Source organism: Syngnathus typhle, linkage group LG12 (assembly GCF_033458585.1).
Source record: "Syngnathus typhle isolate RoL2023-S1 ecotype Sweden linkage group LG12, RoL_Styp_1.0, whole genome shotgun sequence".
Classification (NCBI taxonomy): Eukaryota; Metazoa; Chordata; class Actinopteri; order Syngnathiformes; family Syngnathidae; genus Syngnathus; species Syngnathus typhle.
Genome location: NC_083749.1, coordinates 13,092,573 through 13,112,351, shown reverse-complemented (window position 1 = coordinate 13,112,351; position 19,779 = coordinate 13,092,573). Strand labels below are relative to the sequence as shown.

General features: G+C 42.4%; 1 protein-coding gene across 3 annotated transcripts in view; it reads left to right on the top strand.

Moving 5' to 3' along the window:
* slc12a2 (solute carrier family 12 member 2) overlaps window positions 1-19,779 on the top strand; it is a 133,076-nt gene that overhangs the window by 52,719 nt on the left and 60,578 nt on the right. For all 3 annotated transcript variants that reach the window (XM_061293726.1, XM_061293725.1, XM_061293724.1), the window contains 8 exons: window positions 1,287-1,426; window positions 2,186-2,296; window positions 2,431-2,539; window positions 2,796-2,920; window positions 13,210-13,294; window positions 13,427-13,581; window positions 13,669-13,776; window positions 15,693-15,816. In XM_061293726.1, coding sequence (XP_061149710.1) covers window positions 1,287-1,426; window positions 2,186-2,296; window positions 2,431-2,539; window positions 2,796-2,920; window positions 13,210-13,294; window positions 13,427-13,581; window positions 13,669-13,776; window positions 15,693-15,816 — 957 coding nt within the window. The remainder of the gene's footprint in view (window positions 1-1,286; window positions 1,427-2,185; window positions 2,297-2,430; window positions 2,540-2,795; window positions 2,921-13,209; window positions 13,295-13,426; window positions 13,582-13,668; window positions 13,777-15,692; window positions 15,817-19,779) is intronic.

Below are 19,779 nucleotides of genomic sequence, written 5' to 3'. Positions count from 1 at the left end.
TTTGTTTTAAAACCATATTTACAGTATGTACACTTATACCTTGTTATTAAAAAAAAAAGTTAATAATAAGAGTTCTAAAAACATATTTAGAATACTTTAGCTCAGTGGTTCTTAACCTGGAGGTTCAGTGAATCGGTCTCAGGGGTTCGGCAAAGCCTCCACTGCGGCGGTCCGAACACACCTGATTTATCGTGTAAATTCATGATGACACATATCTGAACTGGTCTGAACAAGGTGATGTTCATGCATGGCTCATTTTGTGCACAAAAGAAAACCTGTTGGAGTCTGCAAAAGACCTGAGACTGGGACGGAGATTTATCTTCCAACAGGACAATGATCCAAAACATAAAGCCAAATCTACAATGTAATGGTTCACAAATAGACGTACCCAGGTGTTAGAATGGCCAAGTCAAAGTCCAGACCTGAATCCAATCGAGAATCTGTGGAAAGAGCCGAAGACTGCTGTTCACAAACGCTCTCCATCCAACCTCACTGAGCTCGAGCTGTTTTGCAAGGAAGAATGGGCAAGAATTCCAGTCTCTCGATGTGCAAAACTGATAGAGACATACCCCAAGCGACTTGCAGCTGTAATTGCAGCAAAAGGTGGCGCTACAAAGTATTAGCGCAAGGGGGCCGAATAATATTGCACGCCCCACTTTTCAGTTTTTTATTTGTTAAAAAAGTTTAAATTATCCAATCAATTTCGTTCCACTTCACGATTGTGTCCCACTTGTTGTTGATTCTTGACAAAAAATTAAACTTTTATATCTTTATGTTTGAAGCCTGAAATGTCGCGAAATGTTGAAAGGTTCAAGGGGGCCGAATACTTTCGCAAGGCACTGTATATGCAAATAAGTCAAGTTTATTTATGTAGCCGTTCATCACAGACAAGTCTCAAAGGGCTTCACATGGGCTAAGTTGACAGTTATTCTCAACATCCCTTGATCTTAACTCCCAAGGGGGCAAGGAAAAACTCACAAAACCCCAACTTGGGAAAAATGAGAAACCTTGAGAAGGGACCAAAGATGGTAGGATCCCCTTTCCGGGATGATTAAGTGGCAATGGGTGCAGAGTGGGCAACATTGAACATACAATATAAAACAATCCAAAGAAAAAGTAGATGTCCATATTCAAAATTTTATGCTGCAGGAAGATGCCCTCAATTGTCATGGCAGTGTCTGCAAGGGGGGTTATTCACCTCAGATCCCTCAAATTCGGTCCCATTTCCTTTTTTTAAGCGTTGACTATGACCGTGTCTGACTTTGATATGTTTCTTACATTTCTAGGCGGAGCATACTACTTGATTTCAAGGAGTCTGGGCCCAGAATTTGGAGGTTCTATTGGTCTAATTTTTGCCTTTGCCAATGCTGTGGCTGTGGCCATGTATGTGGTGGGATTTGCTGAGACAGTTGTGGAACTGCTTGCTGTAAGCCCATTTGCTGTTGATGTGTTTCAAGGTTGATGAGAGAAACAGACAGGAAAACATTTCCATCACTTCTGCAAACATCAAACACAGAGAAATTACAGTTTTAACCTATTAATGCACAAGTAATTAATTGCATCCGTAAGTATCCTACATCAATGGATACTCAGAAGATCTCGTATAATGTATCTGTAAACACTATCTAATGTTCTGGGAATGACTTTGACCAGTGTTTAATCAAAACTTGCAGTACTGTGTATGAAACTAGGCAAGTTGCTTAGTTTTCCTAAATCCAAGTTGAGGTCCAGTAACGTCTCACATAACTCAACTGAACTGGGTGATGACTCTACACTTTTGGTACTTTAAAATTTACCAACACAAGAAAATTTGAATTGAATCGACAAACAATGTCGTTATCTACATTGAAAGAATAATTGAATTTCAATTATTTTCAATGAAAAACATTTTTATTCTTGGTCAAAAAGAAAAATGAATGAGCAGACAAATGATACTGAGCGTGGCGATCACATACCCACACTGTATCCACGCAGCACCACATCGAAGCAAAATGTTAGAAATCCATATTCAATGTTACATTACTGTTTGAATGATACCAACTGCTAATAGTTCGCCAGTATCAGTGAAATTAATGGATTTTCAAATGGGTTGCCCACAAGTGACTCAGATATGCAGACATGGAAAGGAAAACAATAAATAAATGAAAAAACAAATACATACATTTTAATTTTTCTCATCTTTTAGGGTGTGGATGCCCTCATGACGGATGAAATCAATGATATCAGAATTATAGGTACCATTACTGTTATCCTTCTCCTGGGCATATCTGTTGCAGGCATGGAATGGGAGGCAAAGGTATGATAAGTCTTGTACAATATCTAATACTTGGAAAGCCTACAATAACTCTGTAGACCCTTGAGATATGGTTTACATTTTAACAAAAAATATATATTTCAAACAAATGTAATTGTTGATTTTCCTCCTTTTAGGCCCAGATCTTCTTGCTGTTTGTACTCATCACAGCAATCATCAACTACTTCATTGGAACTTTTATTACTGTTCAGTCAAAGAAATCTCTCGGCTTCTTTGGCTACGATGGTATGACATTTTATTTTTGTATGAAACTACTGACAGACAAATGGTGAAATATACTCTATGTACAGAGATTGAGTTTTTTATAAGGTCAGTATTACCCCTATTGTCAATCTACTGTGTTATGAGGGGCTGATTGTCCACTTGTTGCTGGGCCCCACTGCCGAGTCATGATTCTGTGATGGACATGTTAATTATGTGTCTAACTGAGCACATACAATTTTAGGCTTTTGTAACAACAGTCTTATTTGTGTTTTCTTAGGTTCTATCATGTGGGAAAACATGGGTCCTGACTTCAGGAAAGAAACTTTCTTTTCTGTTTTTGCAATCTTTTTCCCTGCAGCTACTGGTATTTTAGCCGGTGCCAACATTTCTGGAGACCTTGCAGTAAGTTAACAGTTTTCACATTTTGTTAATGAGTACTGTATTTTTTGCATCATAAGGCGCTTCGTGTTAAAAGGCACAGACTCAATAACAGGGGCCCACACATACAGCACATTGCATTATTGGGCGCCTGCATGCTAAATCATACGGTATACAAAAAAAAAAAGGGGGAACAACAGCAAAAGTGTGAGTTTGCTTTTAATTAGGCCTTCACACTTAGCATATTTTCCGCACAATAAGGCGCTTCGAGTTAAAAAGAGCAGACTCAATTCCGGGGTCTATTTTGTATTTAATCCACACATAGGGGAGACCGTATTATAGGGCGCATGGATGCCATGACTTAAGGTAAACAAAAAAACGTCACAGCGTCAGAGCAAGACAATGAGACTACATGTTTAACCATGTACTGCAGGGGTCTCCAAACTTTTTCCTGTGAGGGCCACATAACGTTTCCCTTCTCTGATGGGGGGCCGGTGTCAGTTTGTAACAGAAAAAGTGTGACGATCGTAGGGGAGCTTAAAAAATCTATTGTTTTCCAGAAAGCCACACATAACCAAATAACGGTTATTTAATAACCCTTTCCAGGTTCTTTACAGAAAAAAAAAGTCAGGAAACAAATAACACTATTAATGAAATAAATAATAACTAAATAACCCTCTCTGAGTTCTTCACAGAAAAAACTGGAAATAAATAATAACTAAATAACTCTCTCTGGGTTCTTCATAGAAAAAAAAGCCATGGAACATTAACTTTCTGTTGTGCCATGCACAATCTTAACAGATAAAAGTTCAGCTCAGTTGTCAGAGCAGAATCTCTCTGACACATATGAGCAGTCTCTTAAAGTTCTTGTGTTCCTTCCTTATAATCCTTTTGTAGGTTCCAGTAGGCTTGTAGACACCGCTGTCTTTTTTGTTAAAGTTTGCTAGTGCGTCATAGTCTGGAGTAGAATTTGTTGTGGCAATTCTTAGGCGAGAGCCGAGGTGTTGGTCCGTTTACCTCGATCTGTGACAGGTTGATTTTGACGTTCATGTGGCTGAACGTCACGTCGCGTACGTCGAGCCAAATTGGCCACTCTCTTTTAAACGCTCGGCACTGTGTCCACCTTGCTTTTCCTTGGGCGTCTCATTTTAATGGAAGGATTTCAGGGGAAGGTTTGTGGGTGGCTTTAGCGCAAAACTGCATCTGAAAGCTCAGCGCGCGAATTACAAGAATGCTGTTGTCACAGCCCACGCTCTAAATTCGGGACTGATACAAATAGAGCGCGAGTGCGCCATGTCCGTACTACTGAGTACGTACACGCACTTGTGAGTGTGCACCGAGCTTTCTGACACGGCTTCCGGTAGTAAATGCGCAGGCGAGCGCTTCCCCATCTACTGGGGAAACGCAGTCATTGCAGGCAAAATGACAACAAAAAAAAAGTTTAATAATACAATTTGTTCAGGGTTGGCGGGCCGGATTAAACGGTCCCGTGGGCCGTATACGGCCCGCGGGCGGTAGTTTGGTGACCACTAATGTACTGTCTACTGTACTCACATTATTATTAATCGATATTCATACACAAGTAAAAGGCAATTAGAATTATCAACAATGTTGGCTATTGTGAACATACAAATAATTTATTTATTAAATTACAAACATTAAAATTTATGGATTTGGTAGATTTCAAGACCGCACAAATTGTTTATGAAGCTAAAAAAAAATGTACTCCCTAATAATATACAAAAATGGTTCATAGAAAGAGAAAGTGTTTACAGTCTAAGAAGGGGAGGGAATCTTTTACAACCTAAGGTGCACACCACCCTGAAAAGCATGTGCATATCTGTCAAGGGGGTAAAGCTATGGAATGAGTTACCTGTAACAATCAAAGAAAGTAAACACATTGCCCAATTCAAAGAACACTTTGAAAATGTTGCACTAGAACGTTAAAGTACCGTAAAAAAAGTCGCTCCGGGGTACAAGTCGTATCAGCCATAAAAGGCCCAAAAATGTGAAAAAAAACATATAAGTCGTTCCGGAGTATAAGTTGCATTTTAGGGGGCAATTTATTCGACGAAATCCAACACCAAGAACAGTCATGAACGAGCAACAACAGGCTAAACGATAGGTATGCTAACGTGACAAACACAAAAGAAGAGCTGAGAACGGCCCTGATGTAAAATTCAGAGTTATTCAAAAAACTATTACATAAATAACACGTTAATACGTAAAACCATCCGTGTCACTCCAATTCATTAAATCCATCGATCGGCGCTGACGGCGCTTGCACTTCAAAATATTCCACAGGCCCATATAACGATATATAAATTAGATATCAAATAACTATTATATAAGCAATAGTATTATCAGGCCATCCGTGCACTCTAAATCATTAAATCCATCGATCAAATTCCTCATCCTTCGTCAACAACGCCGCGCGTGCGCCCTGACGTCAGCCTCGTCGTTATTCCACAGATCTAGTATATAACTATATCGTAGTGTTAACAAAGTTCAAGGGAAGACGTGGGTTTGGTAAACGGCTCTTTATTTAACAAAACAAACTTCCAGGCGTGTGGCGGCGTGGACTTCCAGCCACGGAAGTGGAAGAGAGCTCCATAGAATAGGACCGGGCGTGCGTAAAAGCCATGACCGTGCCCCATCCACCGTCCCCGGACAGCCACCCGGCCGAGCGCCGGCCCTCGACTTCCATCCACGGAGGTGAAAGAGAGCTCGGTAGAGTAGGACCGGGCGTGCGTAAAAGCCATGTCCGAGCCCCATCCACCGTCCCTGGACAGCTACCCGGCCGAGCGCCGGCCCCCGACTTCAATCCACGGGTAAAAGCCATAATAGTTTTTCAAACCTTCTGTGTCACTCCAAATCCTTAAATCCTTCAAACTCTTCGTCCGCCGTGTCACTTAGAAACAAAGCCGCTAATGATGCCGGTAGTACGTGGGGCCCTTCGTCATCTTCGTCATCCCGTGATCAATCTTTGTCCTTTATGTAAACAACCCCCGCGCGGCGTCGCGCTGCTGACGTCACTTGAAATTCAAATTACAGTAATCCCTTGCTACATCGCGGTTCGTTTATCGCAGTTTCACTTTTTTTGGGGGGGGGGAATATTTGAAAAAAAACACATAAGTCGCTCCTTATGAGTCGCCCCCAAACTATGAAAAAAAAACGCGACTTATAGTCCAAAAATTATGGTAATTGAAAGTCTGTTTTCAGCTATATAGTCTATATCTTATGTATTTATTTTTCTTTCCAGAATATTATTGTATAAACTGCTTTTCATTTCTAAAATTATCTTCCTCCGATAAATCAGGTTTCTGTACTTCGAAAAAAACTAATTAGCAACCACGTTGAGAAGGTTGATGTATAAAAGGGGTAGGATAAAACAAGCAATAGCTTCTTCCTTCTCCTTTTTTGAACATGTTGATTTATGTGCCTGTGTTGCCTTTAAGGCTGTTATTTCATCAATAAATAATTTCATATGGTTACAATGGGCGGCTCGGTGGCGCACTTGGGTAGCACGTCCGCCTCACAGTTAGGAGGGTGCGGGTTCGATTCCACCTCCGGCCCTCCCTGTGTGGAGTTTGCATGTTCTCCCCGGGCCCGCGTGGGTTTTCTCCGGGCACTCCGGTTTCCTCCCACATCCCAAAAACATGCTTGGTAGGCCGATTGAACACTCCAAATTGTCCCTAGGTGTGAGTGCGAGTGCAAATGGTTGTTTGTCTCTGTGTGCCCTGCGATTGGCTGGCAACCGGTTCAGGGTGTCCCCCGCCTACTGCCCGATGGCGGCTGGGATAGGCTCCAGCACGCCCGCGACCCCAGTGGGGACTAAGCGGTACAGAAAATGGATGGATGGATGGATGGATGGTTACAATGTTGTAAAAATGTTCTAATAAGTTAATTAATCATTTCGATCTTGTAATAATAGATAATTCATAGTTTAAGTTGAAAAATATTGTTGTGAAGCGCTACGTCCGGTTTCGCCGCGCTACTTCCGGTTTCGCTGAGCCGTCTCGAGGATGTTATCAAGTAGCCATGTCGTGGAATGCGGTCAGACTTACATCTGTTGTCATCTGCTGTGATTCATTAACGAGGCAATGCCGTAAGTCGTGTGTCGTTTTAATCTTAATGTTTACGCTGATATTTTGCTATTATTTTGTTAACTTTATTGGATGAGTGCACTTTATTTTTATGTTCTCATCAGCCATTTGCTGATAATATGTAACGTCTGTTGCAGTTTTCACCGCTCAGTAAAGAAAATTACAAGCTAGTACAGTCTCCTGGGTTCTTTGCTGGTGGTTTAACTACGCGTTTCCTCAAGACGCTACAGTGCCTTATTGGCATAACATGAAATTATGTGAAAATGTGAAAAAAATGATTTTGTGTTTGGTCGATCTTGTGTTCAAAAATAAATTTCACTTCACTTCAAATCCGTCCACGTCCTCATCGTCTGTATCCAAATTAAACAGTTGGGCAAGTTCGCCATTAAACATGCCAAGTTCTCTCTTGTCATTGTCTCGTCATTGTCACGTTGCTTTTCTGCAATGATCCTGGCTTTCCAGAAAGCTCTAATTGTGCCTTGTTAGCATGTCTTTGATTACCGTTTTTTCCCACGTATAATGCGCAAAATTTAACTAATTTATTGTCCTAAAATCTGGGGTGCGCATTATACATGGGTAAAAAAAAAAAAAAAAAAAAAAAAAAAAAAAAATTTTTTTAAATCCAGATATGATACGGAGGCCGCCATTACAGATGCGCTTTCTTCTCTGCTGTTCACTTCAAACACGGTCCATACAAACACAATGCTCTTGTATCAAACGCTTGCTCGTTTGCTGTCACAATGTACCCTACACAAATCCAAAACATTTCTTCGCTATCGAGTTTGCTAGCGCATGCGCAGTGATGCTGACCGGCAGAATAACATCCGGTTGTTCCCAAAGATGATTATTTTTCTGAAATAATTTTACGTTTACGGATTTAAGTAGTAGTCAAAATTTGGGTGCGTATTATACATGGGTACAGGCTTTTTTCCAGCATCGACATGCCATTTTTAGGGTGCGTATTATACATGGGGGCGCGTTATACATGGAAAAAAACGGTATGCCATTTTAGAGGATCCTAATACTGTTTTCTTTGCACAAACTTATTTATCAATGGCGGTGGAGGTACGTACGTAGGAAACGCCACAAAAAACACCTCTACAGATTTGCACAAACTGTAGTATTTATTCATCAATGGCGGCGGAGGTACGTACTTTGCACAAACGATAGTATTAAGGGTGTATTCAGACCATAAAAGTCCTTTAGTCCGCTTCTTTGGTCCGAACCAAAAGCAGACTTAATTTTTTCCGTCTGGTGCAGTTCCTATTCAGACTGTACACTTTGCAAAGAAGTATACACATCCACGCTGTGCTCCCATTGGACAGCAATGACCAGGGCGGCACACAGAGCACAGACCTGGAAATGGAAGAAAGCATGCGAGTCCTACGTGCTGCGTTCCTGCTCTGCATTATTGTACTGTTGGTGGGGATCTTCGCTGTTTGTATTCACACCTGACGCAAACCGCACCAGAGTTCGTTTAAAAGCAAACCGAGACCACCTGAAAAAGTGGGTTTAGGTCCGTTTCTTTAATCCGCACCAGGATTCATTTGCGAGGACTCACACCTGCACAATTCTAAAGCCTTCTAATCGAACCCTGGTCTTTTTAAAGCGGATAAAACAGTCAGGTCTGAATACACAATTATTTACCAATGGCAGCGGAGGTACGTACTCCTCTACGCGTTACGTCCGCCCCAATCTACGCAAAGCGTAATGTCCTTTGATTGGTTCATCAGGTGCCTGTATATTACGTCTGTGTGGCGGACGCCACACAAAACAACTTTACAAATTTGCACAAACTATAGTATTTATTTATCAATGGCGGCGGAGTTATGTACTCCTCTCCGTGTTACGTCCAGTCCTCTGATTGTTTTGATTGTTTTCAATTCACCCCTTCACCCCCACTTCCACAGTGTGGCGGCCATCTTGGAGTGACCCAGAAGTGCCCTAGAATGAACACGAAGTGAACCAGAAGTGCCGCTAAACAAACAGGAAGTGCCCCAAAATGAACAGGAAGTACCCCAACATGAACAGGAAGTGCCCCAACATGAACAGGAAGTGAACTGGAAGTGCCGCAATTTTAAAAGGAAGTGAACTGGAAGTGCCCCAAATCAAACCAGAAGTGACCTACCGTTTTTTTCCCTGTATAATGCGCAAAATTTAACTAATTTATTGTCCTAAAATCTGGGGGGTGCATTATACATGGGTACAATTTAAAAAAAAATTTTTTTTTTAGTGTTTTTTTAAAGAAAATCATGGTACAACAAAACCAACAACAGGACTGACCGACAAAGACGTGGAACAAAAAGACAGGGTGACATTACCAAAGACAGGAACAGAAACCAAACAGACATCATGACAGTAACACATGCAATGATCCGACGGTGAGCGAGGGGCAGACAGGACTTAAATACAAAACACGTTACATTGATTGAGGTGACACAGGAAGGGAGGGGCGACGCGAACAGAAACTATGGCAACCTAGACACATAGCAAAACTAGGGACGAGACATGACAAATCTCCCTCGAAATAAAACTTGAAATCACCTTTCTTCTTGTTTGTTGTCAATCGCGCATCACATTCAGCCGTCCTGCCCAACACACTTAGTCAGTAAAATTCATAATTGACGATACATCGTTTGATGCGATGGTGCAATCCTTGATGGTGTGTTATTGTCAAATATTGTTTGTTTTTTAATCTCCATCGCGGACCGGACGTCATACCGAGGCAGTATCACTGCGCATGCGCACTATGGATCCGATGCGAATAGTCCTCTTCTCTTCTTGACTGACAATGAATGTGATAGCTTAATACAATGAGCAAATAACAAAATGCGTATTACAGGTAATATTTTATTTCACAACACTTTGCCTTGTTCCTTTCGTCTCTGCTGTTCACTTCAAACACGCTCCATACGACCGCAATGCTCTCGTATCAGACGCTTGCTCGATCACCTGCTTGTTTGCTGTCACAATGTACCCTACACAAATCCGAAACATTTGTTGCGTCTCCGAGTCACGACGAGGGGCAAGTTTTGGTTTCCAAGGGTGTTTTTATTCCTCTTCAACGTCTCTCCCATACAGAGCCGCCTTTTTCACGTCCGCACGCCTTTTTCACATGTCCGCACTGACCGCGGTGGTGCCTTTACGGGCAGTCGGAGAAATCAACGCCAACAAAAAATATTACATCCAGCCTAGTTAAGACCATACCAAAGACTATAAAAATGGGACCCATTGCCTCCCTGCGTGTGTGACGATCATTGGGAAATGGGTGCGTATTATACATGGGTACAGGCTTTTTTCCAGCATCAACATGCCATTTTTAGGGTGCGTATTATACATGGGGGCGCATTATACACGGAAAAAAACGGTAAATTAAACCGGAAGTGCCCCAAATAAACCGGAAGTGGCCTAAATTAACCGGAAGTGACTTCATTTAAACCAGAAGTGCCCCAAATAAACCGAAATTACCCATAATTGAACCGGAAGTGTCCCCAAACAAACCAGAAGTTTCATAAATATCTTTTTCCCTTCTAATCCCTCCGTTTTGCCACCGATTCAACCTGTTTCAACGTTTTACTCTGCAGCTTATCCCTACCTATTCCACAACTTCTCACTTACCAAAAATTCAAAACTTTCAGCTTTAAAATTCACGTCAAATTATACAAAATTTGGTTTTTCTCTTCTATTTCCTACATTATTTGACCGATTCAACACTTTCCAACTTTCAACATCATTCTGTAGCGTTCCCCAAACAGGAAGTGCCCCAATTTAAAAAGGAAATGAACTGCGAGCGCCCCAAAGCAAACCAGAAGTGACCTAAATAAACCGGAAGTGCCTCAAATAAACCGAAAGTGGCCTAAATTAACCGGAAGTGACTTAATTTGAAACAGAAGTGGCCCCAAACAAAGCGGAAGTGCCTCCAAACAAATCAGAAGTGCCATAAATTTTGTTTTCCCTTCTAATCCCTCTATTTTGCCACTGATTCAACCTGTTTCAATGTTTAACTCTGCAACTTATGCCTACCTATTCCACAACTTCTCACTTACCAAAAATTCAAAACTTTCAACTTTAAAATTCAAGTCAAAATGTAGCTTTTCCCTTCTAATTCCTACATTATTTGACTGATTCAACCCTTTCCAACTTTCAACATCATTCTGTAGCATTCCCCAAGTATTTATTCAGTTTCTTTGCCTTCACACGCAATTTCTCTAGAAATTGCAAATTTTTTTCTTCTCTTTTATTCCTCACCCTTTTTTGACACGCGACTACTTCCACATAACTCATCTGATTCACCCCATTCAAATTTCAACATATTTGAAATATTCACACGAGGGGAGCTTGCATTTCTTATATTCGAAAACTTTTCGTAACATTTGTAAATTTTCGGCAAAATTTTCCCCGTTCATTCTTAATGGCACATTCAACATTTCACATTTACATCGTTCCAGTTTTAAATTCACATCATTCAGCACATTCAAATCACATTGGGGAGGATTTCCAACATTCCCAAAATTGCCAAGTTAAAAAATCTGACCTTTTCTCATGTACAATTTGCAAATGTCCGTTTTTCCCTACTAATTTCTACATTTCTGAACAATTCAACCAGTTCCATCTTTATTATTATTATTATCTATTCATCTTATGCCTACCCATACCAAAACATCTCAATTATCAAATAGACCAAATTTTGAAATTGAAAAATTATGCAAATTTTGTTTTTTGCTTCTAATTTCTACATTCTTGACCGATTTAAGCCGTTCCAACTGTAAAATGTTCATCTAGGCTTTTTTCTCTCCTACCCTTTTTCTCCCTTATCGTTTTTCGCCTTACCGTTTTTCTTGCCTACCGTTTTTCTGCCTACCGTTTTTCTCGCTTACCATTCTTCTTGCATGCAATATTTCTCGCTTAGCCTTCCAATTTTTTGACGCTCAACTTGTTACACATTGTTCAACCGATTCACTTCATTCAAACTTTCACATATTCTAAATATTCACGTGACGGGTGCTTCCGTTTTCGCAAATTTCCGGCGAAAGTTTCCCCATTTATTCTTATTAGCACATTCAACATTTACCGTTTTTCATGCTCTGTTTTTCACGCTTACCGTTTTTCACGCTTACCGTTTTTTTGCCCTTAATGTTTTTCGCGTTTACCATTTTCGCGCTTACTGTTTTTCGCGCTTATCGTTTTTTGGACTTACTGTTTTTCGCATTTACCGTTTTTCGTGCTTGTTGTTTTTCATGCTTACTGTTTTTCGCGCCTACAGTTCTTCTCGCTTACCGTTTTTCTCTCCTATCGTTTCTCACTTCCAAATTTGAGTCCATGCTCCTCAGCCAGCTCAGTGGCCTAGTGGTAGAGTGTCCACCCTGAGACTGGAAGGTTGTGGGTCAAACCCCGGCCTGGTCTTACCAAAGACTATATAAATGGGACCCATTGCCTCCCTGCTTGGCAGTCAGCATTAAAAGTTGGAATTGGGGGGTTAGATCACCAAATGATTCCCGAGCACGGCACCGCTGCTGCTCACTGCTCCCCTCTCCCCCAGGGGATGGAACAAAATCACACGGGGATGTCCTGTGGAATGATTTGAAGTTCAGCCGCGGTCAGCGGCGCGCACCCGGCATTGTTGACATAAAAGACGATCGATGGATTTAATGATTTTGAGTGACACAGATGGTTTGATAAAGGTGTTATTTATGTTATAGTTATTTGGATAACTATCAATGTTACGTCAGGCCTGTTCTCAGCTCTTTGTTTGTGTTTATGTCACGTTGGCATACCATATCGTTTAGCCTGCTGTTGCTGGTTCACGTCTGTTCTTGGTGTAGGATTTTGTCAATTAAATCTCCCCCAAAATGCGCCTTAAACTCCGGTGCAACTTTTATATGTTTTTTTGCTCTTTATTGTGCATTTTATGGCTGATGCGACTTGTACTCCGGAGCGACTTTTAGTCCGAAAAATTCGTTTTTTCTCTCTTACCGTTTTTCCTCAACATTTTCAGCTCATTCCCAGTAATTGTATCATTTGATATCATTCCATAGCATTCCCTGAGTTTTATTCAACTTCTTCGCCTTCACATGCAATTTGTCTAGAAATGGCATTTAGTTGCTCTTAAAATGATGGCAATTTTGGAGTGACAGACATCCTTCTGCATGGTTTGATGGCTGATATTTTCTTTGTCTCTGTAATTGGAATTTTCATGGATGCTTGCAGGACCCACAACTGGCCATACCCAGAGGAACAATGCTTGCCATATTAATCACTGGAATAGTTTATCTGGGAGTTGCTGTTTCTACAGGTAGTGTACTTAGTTCTTTGTATGTCCTTATACGTGTTTATATTTATATAAATATAGTTCTATTTAGTTTTTTCTCAAGAATATCCCATTGTTTGTGAGTCCTTTATAAGCATTTGACACTTGCCATCCCAGGTTCCTGTATTGTGAGAGATGCCAGTGGAAATGACACAGTCACCTCTCAGTTCCTAATGAATTGCACAGATGCTTCTTGCAAGTTTGGCTATGACTTTTCTGCTTGTAAGAGAGACAAAGATAGCTGTCGCTATGGTCTACACCATGATTATCAGGTATGTTGAGTTTTCAAATCTTTACTCTGTCTTTTACACTTACTCTATTATGTGTAAATAGCAAACATGTTTTCATTGTTTGTACAGGTTATGAGCATGGTTTCGGGTTTTGGACCTATCATTACAGCAGGAATTTTCTCTGCCACCCTGTCCTCAGCACTAGCATCGTTGGTCAGTGCACCCAAAGTATTTCAGGTGAGACCAGCTTAAAATAGGTAAGACTTTCACTAATTGAACATATGCCTCACACCTTGGTAGATTTGAGCACCTTACTCAAAGACACCTTAACCATGAATGGCGATACGTCAGGGGTGGTATGTCGCGCTCTCATTTCTCCACCCATAACATATCATTACGTAGGAAAATGAATACCGTAATTTTCGGACTACAAGTCGTGGTTTTTTTCATAGTTTGGGTGGGGTGGGCGACTTATACTCAGGAGCGACTGATATATGCTTTTTTTCACAAATTTTTACCTGATCATTAACACATCACTTACTTACAAGTATAGTTGACCACTTCACATGTTATTTTTAGTATAGTTGATCACTTCACATGCTTTGATATCTTTATCTTGAACATATTCAAAACATGAAAAATAGAGAGAAAAAATCTAATAAAGTAATTAACACTTTAAAGCGCCATATCCTCTGGACATGTCCTCTGTCACCAGGATGACATAAAGGACGAGAAATTTGATCGATGGATTTAATGATTTGGAGTGACCCAAATGGTTTGATAATATTGTTGTTTATGTGAGTTATTTAAAATATAGTTTATATATCGTTGTATGGGCCTGTGGAATAATTTGAACTGCGGCGAGGCACATGCCATTGTTGACAAAGGACGATCGATACAAGACGAGAAATTTGATCGATGGATTTAATGATTTGGAGTGACACAAATGGTTTGATAATATTGTTGTTTATGTGATAGTTATTTAAAATATAGTTTATGTATTGTTGTATGGGCCTGTGGAATAAATTGAACTGCAGCGCGGCACACGGCATTGATCAATGGATTTAATGAATTGGAGTGACACAGATGGTTTTATAAACGTGTTATTTATGTGATAGTTTTTTTTTAAATAAATGAATGTTACGTCAGGCCCGTTCTCAGCTCCTCACAGCCCGAAAAAGAAACGTGGGTCCCCCTTCCCATGGGCTCACCACCTGTAGGAGGGGCCAAAGGGGTCGGATGCAAAGCGAGCTACGCGGCAACCGAGTGTGAAGCGGTCAGGATGAGGGTCAGCACCTCCAAATCCGAGTCCATGGTGCTCGGTCGGAAAAGGGTGGAATGCCTTTTCCGGATCGGGGATGAGATCCTGCCCCAAGTGGAAAAGTTTAAGTATCTTGGGATCGAGTAAGGGCAGGATGGAGCGCAAGATTGACAGGCGGATCGGTGCAGCGTCGGCAGTAATGTGGACTCTGTACCGGTCCGTCGTGGTGAAAAGAGAGCTGAGCCAAAAGGAAAAGCTCTCAATTTACCAGTCGATCTACGCTCCTACCCTCACCTATGGTCACGAGCTATGGGTCATGACCGAAAGAACAAGATCCCGGATACAAGCGGCCGAAATGAGTTTCCTCCCCAGGGTGTCCGGGCTCTCCCTTAGAGATAAGGTGAGAAGCTCAGTCATCCGGGATTTGGAGTATAGCCGCTGCTCCTCCACATTGAGAGGAGCCAGATGAGGTAGCTCGGGCATCTCATTAGGATGCCTCCTGGAGGGAGGCTCCAGGCATGTCCCACCCGTAGGAGACCCCGTGGACGACCCAAGACGCTGGAGAGACTGTCTCTCAGCTGGCCTGGGAATGCCTTGGGATCCCCCGGGATGCGCTGGATGAAGTGGCTGGGGAAAGGGAAGTTTGGGCGTCCCTCCTAAAGCTGCTGTCCCGGCAACGCGGAAGTGGATGGATGGATGGATGGATGGATGGATGGATGGATGGATGGATGGATGGATGGATGGATGGATGGAAAATGAATACAGACACATTGGTCACACAACCAGAGTGTGGATGACAGCCCAAAAATATCTAAAGCAATTTTAATTATGATTAGGCTTGTAAGAAACATGTCCTCTACATATTAACAATATGTTGCTTTTTTTTTTGCAGGCTTTATGTAAAGACAACATTTACCCAGGCCTTGGAATGTTTGCGAAAGGTTATGGCAAGAACAATGAGCCTCTCCGAGGCTACATCCTGACCTTTGTGATCGCTCTTGTTTTCATCCTAATTGGTAAGGTAGCTAGCTACACTGCTTTATAATATGGCGATAGAATGGAAAATATTTTGTTTTCTAAAAGTATTATGCTTACAAATGTTTTAAATGTTTGTTGTGATGACATTGACTTAAATGTGAACCAAGTCCGAATTGTTTTTGGAACCCTCAGGGATGAGAATTTTCCGCAGGATTTCCGTGTGTTTTTCCGTCGAAAGTATCATTTTCGTGAATCGTGCAAATCCGTTGAGAAAATGTTTATGCCTCGGCGACTTGCGAGCATTCGCCCGCCCGCCTCTACGTCATCTTTCGGAAATCGGCTTGCCTCTGTAAACCTAACTAACTGACAGCACTGATGCAACAACATCCGCCTTATTTTCTGCAGCATTTTGGTGCTACTTTCGTCACATCATATCTCCTTAGTTATGCGGAGAACTAAGTGTTTTTACACCGCCACAATGTGAATTTGCGATTGGGTTTTCTTCACTTCTAGACGATTTATTTACCGTTTTTTTCCGTGTATAGTGCGCCCCCATGTATAATACGCACCCTAAAAATGGCATGCTGATGCTGGAAAAAAGCCTGTACCCATGTATAATACGCACCCAATTTTTATGAATTTTTAAAAATTTTTTTTTTTTTTTTTAAGTCCTAATGATTGTCACACACGCAGGGAGACAATGGGTCCCATTTTTATAGTCTTTGGTATGGTCTTAACTAGGCTGGATGTAATTTTTTTTGTTGGCGTTGATTTCTCCGACTGCCCGTAAACGCACCACCGCGCTCCGTGCGCGCACGGGAAAGAGGCGGCTCTGTATGGGAGAGACGTTGAAGAGGAATAAAAACACCCTTGGAAACCAAAACTTGCCCCTCGTCGTGACTCGGAGCTGCAACAAATGTTTCGGATTTGTGTAGGGTACATTGTGACAGACAGCAAACGAGCAGGTGATCGAGCAAGCCTTGTCTGATACGAGAGCATTGCGGTCGCATGGAGCGTGTTTGAAGTGAACAGCAGAGAAGAAAGGAACAAGGCAAAGTGTTGTGAAATAAAATATTACCTGTAATACGGATTTAGGTAGAGAACTGAACTCTCGCTCTTTATATAGCTGACGTGTCTTGCGCATCCGTTCTGCACATCTGTAATGGCGGCCTCCGTATGATATCCGGTTTGCGTGTGTGCGAGAGCGAGAGAGCGCGAGAGAGAGAGCGCGAGAGAGAACGCTCAACCGTAGCGCGCCGCCGACCGCCCAACTGCACCGCGCTGGTCGCATTATTGTGACAGAGCCGTCGCTGAAATTTAGAAGATATTTTTAAAGTCCTGATGTACTTTCTAAAATTTAAGTGGACCTCAGTGCGCACTGCGCAGGGAGCTTAATTTGGTGCGGTCGCGCAACCGCAGCGCGCCGGGCGCTCACTGTCGCATTGCTTAAAGAGCGCCTTTGTGTTTTAGGATGAACAGCAGAGACCAAAGGAACAAGGCAAAGTGTTGTGAAATAAAATATTACCTGTAATACGCATTTTGTTATTTGCTGATTGAAACTGCTAATTAAACTGTGAATTGAAACTAATAGGAAGAAAACAACTCTCGCTCTTTATATAGCTGACGTGTCTTGCGCATCCGTTCTGTGCATTTTATTTCACAACACTTTGCCTTGTTCCTTTCTTCTCTGCTGTTCACTTCAAACACGCTCCATGCGACCGCAATGCTCTCGTATCAGACAAGGCTTGCTCGATCACCTGCTCGTTTGCTGTCTGTCACAATGTACCCTACACAAATCCGAAACATTTGTTGCGGCTCCGAGTCACGACGAGGGGCAAGTTTTGATTTCCAAGGGTGTTTTTATTCCTCTTCAACGTCTCTCCCATACAGAGCCGCCTCTTTCCCGTGCGCGCACGGAGCGCGGTGGTGCGTTTACGGGCAGTCGGAGAAATCAACGCCAACAAAAAAAATTACATCCAGCCTAGTTAAGACCATACCAAAGACTATAAAAATGGGACCCATTGCCTCCCTGCGTGTGTGACGATCATTGGGACTTAAAAAAAAAAAGAAAATAAATAAAATAAAATAAATAAAAAATTTTAGAAAATTTAAAAAAAAAATTGTACCCATGTATAATGCGCACCCCAGATTTTAGGACAATAAATTAGTTAAATTTTGCGCACTATACACGGAAAAAAACGGTAGTTAGATAGATCTAGGGATATAGATAGATAGATAGATAGATAGATAGATAGATAGATAGATAGATAGATAGATAGATAGATAGATAGATAGATAGATAGATAGATAGATAGATAGATAGATAGATAGATAGATAGATAGATAGATAGATAGATAGATAGATAGATCTCCGATCATCGTCCTAGGTGAGGGGCCAGACAAAGCACGGCTCACACTAGCCCCTTATGATGAACAACATAAATGGATCTCGTTTTCCCTCGCCCGGACGCGGGTCACCGGGGCCCCCCCTCTGGAGCCAGGCCTGGAGGCGGGGCTCGAAGGTGTCTGGTGGCCGGGCCGAAAAGGAAACGTGGGTCCCCCTTCCCATGGGCTCACCACCTGTGGGAGGGTCCAAAGGGGTCGGGTGCAGTGTAAGCTAGGCAGGGACCTTGGCGGTCTGATCCCCGACTGCAGAAGCTGGCTCTTGGGACATGGAATGTCACCTCTCTGGCTGGAAAGGAGCCCGAGCTGGTGTGCGAGGCAGAAAAGTTCCGATTAGACATAGTCGGACTTGCCTCCACGCACAGTTTGGGTACCGGTACAAGCCCTCTCGAGAGGGGCTGGAATCTCTTCCACTCTGGAGTTGCCCACGGTGAGAGGCGTCGAGCAGGTGTGGGTATACTTATTGGCCCCCGGCTGGGCGCCTGCACATTCGGGTTCACCCAGGTGAACGAGAGGGTAGCCTCCCTTCGCCTTCGGGTGGGGGGACGGGTCCTAACTGTTGTTTGTGTCTATGCACCAAACGGCAGCTCAGAGTACCCACCCTTCTTGGAGTCCCTGGAGGAAGTGCTGGAGAGCGCTCCTTCTGGGGACTCCATCGTTCTACTGGGTGACTTCAAAGCTCACGTGGGCAATGACAGTGAGACCTGGAAGGGTGTGATTGGGAGGAACGGCCCCCCCGATCTGAACCCGAGCGGTGTTCTATTATTGGACTTCTGTGCTCGACACGGATTTTCTATAATGAACACCATGTTCAAACATAAGGGTGTCCATGTGTGCACTTGGCACCAGGACACCCTAGCCCGCAGTTCGATGATCGACTTTGTAGTCGTGTCATCGGATTTGCGGCCGCATGTTTTAGACACTGGGAACGCCTTGGGATCCCTCGGGATGAGCTGGATGAAGTGGCTGGGGAGAGGGAAGTCTGGGAGTCCCTCCTGAAGCTGCTGCCCCCGCGACGCGAAGAAGATGGATGGATGGATGGATGGATGGATGGATGGATGGATGGATGGATGGATGGATGGATGGATGGATGGATGGATGGATGGATGGATGTTCGTATATATATACCGTATTTTCCGAACTATAAGGCGCACCGGACTATAAGGCGCACCTTCAATGAATGGCCCATTTTAAAACTTTGTCCATATATAAGGCGCACCGGACTATAAGGCGCACCATTAATGCATCATGTCAGATTTTTAATCCAAATCAAATCATTCTCCATTTTATCTTTTTTATTTCAACTTCAGATGCAACAAATGACTTATAAAATACCGTTTTTTTCCGTGTATAATGCGCGAAATTTAACTAATTTATTGTCCTAAAATCTGGGGTGCGCATTATACATGGGTACAATGTATACCGACAAAGACGTGGAACAAAAAGACAGGGTGCCATTACCAAAGACAGGAACAGAAACCAAACAGACATCATGACAGTAACACATGCAATGATCCGACGGTGAGCGAGGGGCAGACAGGACTTGAATACAAAACATGTTACATTGATTGAGGTGACACAGGAAGAGAGGGGTGACG